Genomic DNA, 11,924 nt, shown 5'->3' on the forward strand with positions numbered 1-11,924 from the left:
CTGCTAGCACCCCCCGCAAACTTTGTTGATTTTACTCTCTTTTCTGTTTATTATTATCCAATTATTTGATGTTGAATGTATTCTTCCCCTCATTTCTGTATTCCACTGTGAAGAGCTATGAGCTGTTTGCTCCTAAGCACGGAAATTTCTCAGCGAATGAACTTTGTTATATTTTGTTATATTATGACAAATCTGAGAAAGCATTTCCAGGTCCACACCCTTCCCATCCCTATCACCCCCCACCCACCACACACACTCACCCAAAAATTGCATTAATTATTGACTTTATTGAAACAAAGTGCAGACTCTTACAGCATCTCCACAGGAATTTTAAAGTGCATGCAGGACGGCCGATGAGCTCCTTGATATTTTTTGAAGTAGGTGACTGGAGGACAGTAGCCTTGATACCAGTCTCTCATTGGGAGGCGTAGGTCACAAAGCTCTGCCTTCAAGCCTCCGGCCCCAGAAAGCAGAATGCCTTTCCTTCTTCCTTCCATTAGCTTGGTCGCATTTCACCTGAATTGCCACACCTATGTCCATACTCCACTGACACATGAAATGTAAAATAAATAAATAAATAAACCCTGCTGTATTCCAAATCTATACTTAGTGAATTCATCTGAATAAAATGAGACTACATATCTGACAGAGTGACAGTTCTGGAACTGATGTGCAAAGAACATAGCGAATCCTCGTGCAAATGAGCGTGGTTACAGTGCCAATGTTCCAAACACAAAATCAAGCGGAACGCTGGCTACAGAGGATTCTGTCGGTAATTCACCATCGCACCAAAACGAGTGTTACGATAACTTGCGAGTTGCAACACCGAAACAGATCAAATATGTACTGACACCGTGTCATACTTTACAACCCTCGCTTCGAATAACCTTGTACAGAAAGTATACCTTGTCACATGTTCAGCACAAAACATATCTGGCAAGAAAAAATATCTAGAGGAGTAGTCCTGGAAATGCCTGGACACAGCCTGGACATTTCTACACAGCCAATTATTCACATTTTACTGGTCATCGTAGTAGTAGCTTATCGTTTTTATGATGTGGTCGATTTAAGCTCAAGCAAACGAACTGGTGCAGCGTAAATTCAAGACACGGGTCCCTTTTGGCGCATGCAAAGCCTACACCCAAAATTGCAAAATTGAATATCTATGTTCCACTACGAGACGTTTAGGTATCCAGCGTTGCAACTTATTATTTAGGAAGTCCTACTGAATTAAATATTGCAAGTCCATATTTAACCGACAACATACAATTCATAATAGCTACAAAATAAGACGGTGTTCTGGCAAACGCCAAGCTATCACGCCTAGCTCTATCAAACCCTCTGTTAAGATTGTATTACTAGTATTCTGTGTAGCTATGTTATTTGGATTCCTACAATGTAACACCGGTAGAAAACTACATTGTACACAGTGGAGGAAGCTATTTGTATGCATATCGACTGAACGGCTCGTTCATTTACGTGTTGAAGTCATTGATAATTGTTTTCCCATTGACTTAGTCGATGGATCAGGCAGTCATTTGCAATCCATAGGCTTGGCACTATGCGGGTGACGAGAAAGCTGCCATTTAGTTCCACAGACATATGACCACATTTAAACCACAAGCTAATCCACACTTGGCGTCAGCACAAATGTTTAAAAAAAAAAACATTGTACCGATGCTGATCGCTTCCACATCCAATGCATTCAGAGCGGACATCGTGATACTTACTTTCCAATAACCTCGCATAACTCGTAGACATCTTCGAACAGAATGTCGTCGTCGGCCATGGTCCAACGGGAATGGGGAAATGATCCCCTAGAAATCCTTTCAAAACGTTATTCTTCAAATGAAGCAAAGGGACCACAGTCGTGTATTTCTGTTTTTCGTGTGGATGAGGGGAAATCGGGAGCGTGTATCTGTATTTTTCCAAATTCCAATAGGCGGAAAAAATCCTTCCTCGCGATTCTCCAAAAAGCACCACCGGTAATTTAGCAAGCTAACGTAAGTTAGCTAGCTAGCTCCGTTTATCTGACTCTCTTCGGCCCCACCTTCTCCTGGTCTGCTGGCTCTCTAATCCTCCGTTCCAAGTCACAAACACGGTGATTTTCTACCATTAAACACTCAACCTCTTGTTCCAACGTCTTCCATTTTCTGGTAGCTGGCTAACATTGGAATGATGTATCTATTCTCTGGTACTAGCTAGCCTAGCAGTGCCAGTGATATTTCCCTATACAGCTAGCTAGTTGGGCTGGATATATATATTTATTTGAAATAAATGACGTTAATCTTACATTGGGTATATTGCATTTATATCCCGTAAAACTCAAAACGATGTTCCACAGAGCCCATTACATAGCGCTCATATTCGTCTCTTCTTTACGCCCACACGCTTGGTGTGCTCAGGTGTAGCTGCCAATAATGTAAAAATGGATCACACTAGCTCGGAAGCTAGCTGTATCTTCTCCGGTTTTCCGTTGCTCCAGTTCTTCATCTCTTCCTCCGTCACTACGCCGCTGTTTCTGCTTCCAGAAACGCCAGACTCCTCCCTCCCAAGGTTACGAAACTAGTATATTCGACGCCATAATGGCTCAAGCAGTGCGCTGAAATCCCCTATTCATTGGAAACGACAATAGGACTACTTGAGCCAAAATGACGAAAAGGACACACTGAGGAGTTTCCCGTTGAACAGTTTCCCAATTTCTACGATCAGAAAACAGAACTCACTCACTATCCACCAATCCACGGTGTCAACGATACGCGCACGCGTTGACCATCCAAATCCCATCAGCTGACGTCAGTGTCAGCTTCCTTACCCAGTGATTTAAAAAAAAATAACGCTAGATATATTTCTTGAAAAGTCAAAACAAGAAGGCTGTATGATATTTAGTTATAACAAGTTAGTTAACGACACACGCACATTTAATATATTTTGCTAGTTCTGCTACACTTTTGTAAGCGTGATTATTATTTCCAAGACCGCACGTATTTTACAACTGAAACCGCGTTCGTAAACGTTAAGAAATGTTTTCTCTTGGCAGCTGATATAACAGTTTTAAGATGTTTTGCTGGAATATTTTCATATACGTCGCTACTATGCGTGTAGACCAGATGTCGACGGAATTCTTTACATTGTTGTCTGCGTTCTATTCTAGACTGTACGAGGACATGCAAGGAGTTCCTTCATAACTGTGAACTCTGCAGTTCAGTTTTTGAGACAGACTCACTTGTAATAAAGTAAAGCATATCCCTAACCCTAATATTAAAATTATCGTTTTAATTATAAATATGTATGTTTTCCATTGTGTCCGTCCACGTCCATTTAACCTCGCCATTTAATTGTTTCTGAACGTAGCCTATCTGAAATTGTTATTGAAAATATTTCCGAGCTCAGAGAGCTGATTATTTACAGATCTGTGCCAAATGTATTAAATTGGTTGGTTTTCATATTCAGTATCTGTGACCATGCTGTTTATTTACGACTGTATGGATCGTTTACGCTATAATAGATGACCATTTTCCTTATCGGTTAAATATAATCTCCATTTACTGCGTGAAATGTGCATATTGTTGGATGGGCAAATGTGCAGCTTATTATGTTGTGTTTCTTGCATTTGATTCCTATTTAACTATTTATGTGAAACTACTAATGTGTGAATGTTTTATCTATCTATCTATCTATCTATCTATCTATCTATCTATCTATCTATCTATCTATCTATCTATCTATCTATCTATCTATCTATCTATCTATCTATCTATCTATCTAATCATGTTTCAGAGAGTTTTTTTCTTTTTTTTTCTTCCTTTGACACACATCCCCAGGTTCATTTAATTCTCATTTCTGGCCTTGAAGTGTCATGGGCCAATATTTCCAGTCCTTTTCAAACCTCAAGGTGGCTTCAAATACATTTCTACAATCAATAAGACCATTCTGAAAAAGTCACCATCACAATGTTAGCTTGTCAAGTCTTTCACTGATCAGTGGGAAAGAAAACTAACTGAGATGGGGTAAATCCATGTCACAAATAGGGGTAGTGGAGGCTGCTGTTTTTTGTTCAGTCAATGCCTGTTTTCTCTTAAATGGGTACTCATGATGCTCATTATAATTGTGAATGATATCAAGGTATGCACTTCATGTATTGTTGTATTTCAGTACCGTGTATCTCAAAGCTGCATGGAATGCATTGTATATGATTCTGCCTTCATGGACAGGACTGACTTGAAAAATAAATTCCACGTATCAATGAGACTCCCCTGGAAAAGTAAAGGATAAAAATGCTTAATAGTGCTTCTTATCTACAAGAGCACACCACGCGTGCAAATATACACTTAAACATGTTTGTTTTATCTTGATCTGTTTTTACGGCTGGATATTTCCCAAAAGCAGTTTAAGCAAAGTAACTTTCTCAAGGGTACAAGGCCAGTGTCTTACAGCGGAATTGTACCTTCCACCTCTTCCACCAGCACTGGTACCTACACTGCCACTCACTTGGTTGGTAAGTTGCGTCTTTTTGCAAGTGCACTACAAGGACGTTGTTACTGATCGGGCAAAGCTTGATCCTCTCCTTTGGAAGGACAGAGCAGCGCCATTACCCTTTGTTGATCACAGTATTTCAGAGTAGCAGTGATGATTTGAGATCACATTTGCCTTTTAGCATAGAATGATAAGGTTAGAATAGGCAGAGGGAAATGTATCCAGATCAGTTATATTAGACTGTACAATGTAGAAAATTCACATTTAGAGAATTTCTTTCTTACTACTATGAGCTCCACAGTTCAGTTTTTGAGTCAGGCTCACACTGGTAATACAAAAGTTAAGAATATCGCTAACCTCATATTAAAGGTCTCAAAATCAATTTGTGTGTCCAAGACACTTTTATTATTACAATTGAAGGTTACCACTGTGTTGGCCCACTTCCATTACCATTGAATTAATCTAGAAAATCATTCCAGATCGGCACACCGACTCTGAGAAACTTTATGAATATGAGTCTGAGAAACTTTATGAATGTGAGCCTGGGAAACTTTATGAATATGGGCCCTGATTTAGGATCAGTTTTGCTTCTTAGCTTTTGACTTATTCTCTGAGACTACAAAATATATTTGGTACCTTGTCCTGGCAGACACTCTTTCCAAGTGTGAGGACAGCATAATTAAAATAAATGGCCGGAGACTGCATAGCATAACTACCATGAATGCAAGAAACAAGAGAAACAATCCTCAATCATTTGTGTAATTAAATGTTCAGTAATGATGATAGTGGTCCTACAATAAAGATGTAAAAAAAAATGAATGACCAAATGCTCTGACAATGCTCTGCTCTGGTAAAATCTTCCCATTACTCTTACCACTTACTTAAATACACAGTTGTAAAATACACAGTATTAATTCCCATAATTCATCTCAAAATAATAAAATTCAAAGTTAAATTGTTTAGTAACTATGGCACATGATGTCAACCGCATTGTCTTTATGCAAATCAAAGAGACATATATTTCCATAGTATTATTAAAGTATTACCATGACTGATGATGATTACGTAATTGATGAAATGATACACAAGAGCAGCCTTTACACTAACAGGTAAATACACATTTAATACATGGTGATATGCCTCATTACTGAGCAATGCCAATGTTTTGTCATCTCTGTAGGGGGATTCTAGTAAAAGGCTGCAAAGTGGCCTGCAAATATTAAGTTGTATGATTAATACCCTTCTAGCAAATTCCAAAGTGCCTGGCTATTTTTTAAAATCACCCTGAATTGATACAAGGTGATGTTAAATCTGGAAAGAATTGGCCAATTAAAATATTATGAAAGGTTCACAGAATCTGGGCTTCACAATAAAACAAAATATTTTCACTGTATTAAAAACCTGGAAGAGAACCCAAGACTATTCGCTGATAAATATAGCATGTATATAATAGATATAGTGATGCTCCGTCTATGCTATCTTCTGGCTATTGAGCTCAAACACATCTCCATCATTCCTAAGCCCAACCTAATTGCTTTTTAAAGTTTGGAGAAATTGTGTGGTTTATATAAATTAACAGTCCTATGCAAGTTATAAAGGTCATGCCTTTTCCAGGTTCATAAATATTCTCCTTCATTGTGTGATAGACTTATTTTTCAGTTAGGTGTGCATTGATTTTGCAGACATGCCCTCAAGCAGAGGCCCTGACTTTTCTGATTTTACTGGACTTCCTCCCTTTGGCAATTTATTTACAGAGTAGTATTAGTTTATGGATTGTTTTAATGGCCCACAGTACCTTGTAAACTCAATTAAAACTTTATCAAATATATGGATACTATTTTGCTCACTGAGTTGACACTGTATGGTCTGATACACCTTTCATTAATTAAGGCAAATTAAATAAAGAGTTGTTTAATCTCAATCAGCTGACAGAGGGAGTGCCATTGGGAACACTGAGTGTCTAGTGCAGTTGTAATTAATGGCGCTTCGGTGGAATTGTTTGTGTTGTGGGCATTCTTGCAGTGATTTCCTTTCAATGTTACCCTGGTACAGGATTTTTGCCTACCCCTTTGCCCATAACCAGAACTGCTCTAATTCCATAAGAAAACACATATTTAGCAAACTGATAAAAAAGTTTAATAAACAGTATCTAATAAATAACTAATTTAATTTAATGCAATGTAGTGCAGTTTAATAAAAAATGGTCAGGTGTGTGTGTATGTGCGTGAGTTTGAGAGAGAGAGGGTGTGTGAGAGTCAGAGAGGTCATAGTGGGAACAGACGTGTTTTGAACAGTTGGATGGTGCTGTAGAAAATTAAAACAATTGTTTTTATATTGTTATTCAATGATTTACAGGCTTTCTTATTTAACTGAAACCATGTAAAAAAAAATGTGTGTGTGTGTGAGAGAGAGAGAGAGACTGTGTATGCGTGTGTATGTGTACATGCGTGTGTGTGTGTTTGTGTGTGTGAGAGAGATAGAGGGAGAGAGACTGTGTATGTGCATGTGTGTGTGCATGTTTGTGTTTGTGAATATGTGTGTATGCATGTGTGTATCTTTGTAATTTTAGAAGGGGTGCCCTGCAACTGAGCTTTGCTGCTGTGCTGCGGACTGCAGTGGGGAAGTCCTGCCAGTGCTCCACAGCTCCATGCCAGCTGATGAGGAACAGATCGCAGCCCTGCAGCATCCAGTGTAATACTGCTACACTTCACTGGACACCATCAGTCACAGGCAGGAAGCAGGCCAGAACTTGTATTCATTCAGCAACTCAGTGGGGAGGCTGATCTAGGATCAGTTTTTCCCTGTTCATAATCTGACCCTATCCATTATGGGTGAAAAGGTAAAGCTGATACTGATCCTAGCTCTCAGGATCAGTTGTGCTTGTAGAGCTCATGATGGATTTGGTTAGAATATGAAGACAGAAAAACTGATCCTAGATCAGCACTCCTAACCTGAAATGGTTTAAGAATACAACACAGGTCACTAAGTGTCTTGTTGTAGGTGTGATGATCTAGGATAAGTATTTCATACCATAAAATTATATGATGCAGCAATTAAATTAAACAGTGTTTTGGTTTCACAGTTAACTCTATTCCCTTGGCTGATTTGTTTTTTGCTTTTTGTTTTTTCATGTGGCTGAACCGACGTGAGCTGTGTTTCCCAAAACATACTGATGGAGATTGTACACATTTATTGTCCAGAGCATACCGTTTTGGCAGTCTTTCATTCCCAAGTCTGCAGGCTTCCAATTTCATTTCAATGGCCTGCAGTGATATGAAAGTGAATGCTCTCTGGCAACACTGAGTAAGAACTATACACAGCATACTGCTGTCTAATTGGACTGCCCATAAAAACAAACTAGAAAAACTTGATGAACTAGATGAAGATGGACTGTTAAAAAACAAAACTAGATGTACCTCCTCTGCTTTCTTTGATGGTCTTCACTGTTGTCAGCGATGGCAGCATGTAGCTACAGACCAGCTTTGACCAGGTATAAAAAAAGAATAGAAAGCTGTCATCCTTGTCTGCTTGAATTTGAGTTGTTGTAGTTATTTCCTATTTGTGATGAAAACAGTTACAGAGATGAACGGAGCACTTCAAATGCAGTTTGATTCATTTATAAATCCCATAAAGTCAGTTGTCATCTCAAATGTCTTTTAACTTTAAGCCAAAAACAACAATTAACCTGCTTATAAAAACTGGAATGAATCCTGGAATAGGTGAGAGTGCTACTCCCATACCCAAATGATTAAAATATTTTAATTATGAATTCAGTATGCTTTCAGAACTGATTCCATATTTATTTGGTGTTGCAGTAGTTAATAAGAAATGCACATCCATCCATGTGTTTGTTCACACCTGACCAGTCACAGCATATTACAGTATTATTCTTCAGTAGACAAAAAGGGCGACCAGCCTCCACTGTTAGCTTGATGTCTGTGGTGAGGTGCACAAAAAACTTTGCATCTCCTAGAATCATTCCCTGAGATGTTATTACAGAAAGAAAATTGAAATTGGATAGCTTAGATTTGATCAATAAATACTGCAGGTGAAGGATTCAGCTGGATCCTGGGAGCAGATGCAATGAGGTTTCTCCATGAGGCAAATCAAGCCCATCTTTCTACGTCTGTGATTGGCCATAGAGGAGTGCTTACCAGGCTTACCGGAGTGTTGAGAGAGGGATAGAAAGAGAGGGGGTGCGAAGGAATGAGGCAGGGAGTGGGAGAAGGATGGAAAGAGAGATTGGCAAGAGAAAGGGATTGGGGGAGGGAGAAAGAAGTTATGATGATGGAGGGAAGGGAAGAGGGAGCAATGGAGAAAGAAAGGATGCAGCAGTTGAGAGAAAACCAATCAGAGAGGGGAGGAAGGTGCCAAAAGGTTGTTTGGGGATAAAAACTTTGCTCTACCTTTTAGATGAGGATCAGTATTAACAAAATGATAAATAGAAAATGAATGGTACTGACATCAGTGAGCTGTTGTAGGACTGATTTTAAAAATGCTGACCAACCCACAACTGGCACAGACAGCTGTCTGGTAGGTGCTTTCTTGCTAGCTAAATGGTAATGGTAAATGGTAAATGGACTGCATTTATATAGCGCTTTTATCCAAAGCGCTTTACAATTGATGCCTCTCATTCGCCAGAGCAGTTAGGAGTTAGGTGTCTTGCTCAAGAACACTTCGACATGCCCAGGGCGGGGTTTGAACCGGCAACCCTCCGACTGCCAGACAATCGGTCTTACCTCCTGAGCTATGTCGCCCCTAGATTGCTTACGTGGGGTTTTATCACTTTGCACTTACTGACAAAAGTGACAAAGTAGAATAATACTATACATATGAAACAGACCAGAGAACATTGAGCTTCATTTCATCTGGCCCAAGTGTGACCTCTGGACAGAAATAAAGACAGGTAAACACATGCATTCCCCCACAAAGGGCACCTCACACACACATGCAGGTATGTGTGCATGCACATCTATATGCATAAAAATTGCTGTGATTCAGAACTCCAGATTCCATCATTCTTATTTTCTATGGAAGATTTATCAAGGTGTATTATCTGTTCAAACCCTGTGTCATAAATCACATTTGAAAATAATGTTTCCCTGCAGTCTTTAATCTTTTAACAGAGTAACTTAATTATATAGCTGAATGTGATAACATAAGTGATTAAAGAATAATGGAAGAAATTTGATTAATAGCAGTAATTACACTCATTTGAAATAATTCCATACCAGTCCTGGCAGCCAGTGTTTTATGGTGTAACAGTTTGCTGCTGCTTTTTTAATGCTGTGCACATTGCTCATTTTATAGCATTGCTATGTTTACTCTGATTGTTCGACATTATTATCAGTGCCTTTCGGGGACAGTAAAACATTCTGCTGTATCATAAAATCCATTTTAAAGCATTATTGCATTTTTTTCATCTTCACCACCCCAATTCCTACTGGATTAAATTAGATTTATAAATGAGAGTGGATTAGACCCACTACTCTAGACAAAATCTATTTGTAAAAATCGAACTTTGACTTCAGCCTCTTCTGTCATGTTTCCAATTGTTTCAATATTTAAGAAAAAGGAATCTGAATTTTCCCATACTTGTCTGAGTATTGCACTAAAAAGCTATAACTGCACTAAATGCACTGTCGGGAAATTTCCTCTTCAGCAGATAATGATGGATATAATGAGTCTTCGTGGCCAAATGGTAACTTTTCAGTGGCAGAAATGACCTCTCTTCTGTGATCTTCTCTTTAGAGAAAGTAGAGTGCATTTTCTACCATTTTCTGCTTGTTTCTGCAAAGGCCTACCATATGAAAATATGATTTGTTGAAAATACATTGAGATAAAATATAGGATCAAGTTTGTGATGCTTGACAATATCAAACAAAAATACAAATGATTCAGACATTGCAATTAAATTTTGTTAATGTACTGTATATACAGTGCATTTCTGCAAAAATTGGACAGTGACATTTTTTGTTGCTTTGGGTCTGTATTCCAGCACATTGGATTTGAAATGAAACAAATGATATGAGGTTAAAGTATGGACTGTCAGCTCCAATTTAAGGGTATATACAGTACTGTGCAAGTCAGGGACCACCATTTCTTTAATTTACTTTTCAGTGAAAACAATAATCGCAATAATTGAAAGTTATTTGTTTTTCAATGTCAGAAAATAATGCAGCAAATGTTTATTTAACACAAAAAAACAACTGTGTACAACATCAAATCTTTCAGTATTTAGTGTGTCAACCCTTTGTCTTTATTACAGCTTCCATTCTTTTTGGGACTTGCTTTGAGTTTTTGAATGACTCTGCAGGGATATTTTTCCCTGCTTCTTGTAAACACCTTCAAAGTTCAGTCTTAGAAGTTGGTTTAATTTTCTGCTTCTTTCGATCTACGCAATATCTCATATTTAGACTCATTCGTCCATAAAACCTTACACCACATCACAGGTGATCATCTCTTTTGTTTAATTCCTTTTATTAGTAGGGGATTTTTGACAGCTACACATCCTTTCAGACCCATAGAATTGAGTTGTCGTCTCACAGTGGAAGATTTTACAGAAACATCAGTGGATTTCTTCAGATCTGAAGCAGGAATAGAGCTTGATTTTTTCCCTATCTCTCAAATCTAAAGATAAAATCTTTAAGAACTGTCTTTGTGATGGTGGTCTAACAGTGCTTGCACGGTTGTTAGGAGTCCCATTTTCTCTGTGTCTTGCAATAATCGTTTGAACTCCAGTGTTCACTTATTTTCCTTTGACTTTCATCTTCCTTATGAATTATCTTATATCTGCCTCATCAGAAATATCTTCTTTAGCCAGTTTAGATGCACATGACAAAGAAATCTGCAAGGCAGCTAAGGTGAGTTTTGGTAGCAGTTTGTTTGAATGTTATACTCACTTTTGAAAGCAAAGGTTTCAAACATAACATCATTGACACTTTTGGTAGCTGTGTCGGGAGGACACAGCAGTAACCTGTTTGTTGATTGGAGGGATGGAAGACTTTAAGTGGTTGTAGAGTTTACAAAAGATAGCTTGGACAAGGACTGTAGATTTGATATTATATATTGTAGTGGCGGCCTTTCTGTAATTTTCTGTTAAATTTATGTTTCCTGCATTCCTATTATTATTGTCTGACACTGAAATAATAATCTGTAGACAGTATGGCTGGTCTGACTGAAAACTGAATTAACAAATGGGTGCTCTCTGACTTCTGCACAGTACTGTACATCCATATTCAGTGATACATGTAGGAATTGCAGCCATTTTTATACATATCCCCCCCCCCATCTTAGGGGGGCAAAAGTATTTTAACATATTTTAAATAATTTCATCATCTGGATGCAAATCCTTTGCATTCAATAACTGCCTGAAGTCTGCAAACCACAGGCATGACCAGACATTGGGTATCTTCCCTGGTGATTCTCTGCCAGGCCTGTACTGTAGC

At 38.4% G+C, this 11,924-nt stretch overlaps 1 protein-coding gene across 18 annotated transcripts in view; it reads right to left on the reverse strand.

Moving 5' to 3' along the window:
- The window catches only part of LOC135250545 (peripheral plasma membrane protein CASK), a 159,194-nt gene extending 156,473 nt beyond the window's left edge, over positions 1 to 2,721 (reverse strand). For 6 of the 18 annotated variants that reach the window (XM_064326946.1, XM_064326937.1, XM_064326939.1 and 3 more), the window contains exon 1: positions 1,731 to 2,718. In XM_064326946.1, the coding sequence (XP_064183016.1) occupies positions 1,731 to 1,789 (59 nt within the window). In that variant the 5' untranslated portion in view covers positions 1,790 to 2,718. Of the gene's footprint in view, positions 1 to 1,730 lie in introns of all 18 variants that reach the window. The other 12 variants (XM_064326948.1, XM_064326941.1, XM_064326936.1 and 9 more) reach the window with 4 other exon arrangements.
- Positions 2,722 to 11,924: the final 9,203 nt, after the last annotated feature.

The sequence above is a fragment of the Anguilla rostrata genome, chromosome 3 (assembly GCF_018555375.3).
Source record: "Anguilla rostrata isolate EN2019 chromosome 3, ASM1855537v3, whole genome shotgun sequence".
NCBI classification, from domain to species: Eukaryota; Metazoa; Chordata; class Actinopteri; order Anguilliformes; family Anguillidae; genus Anguilla; species Anguilla rostrata.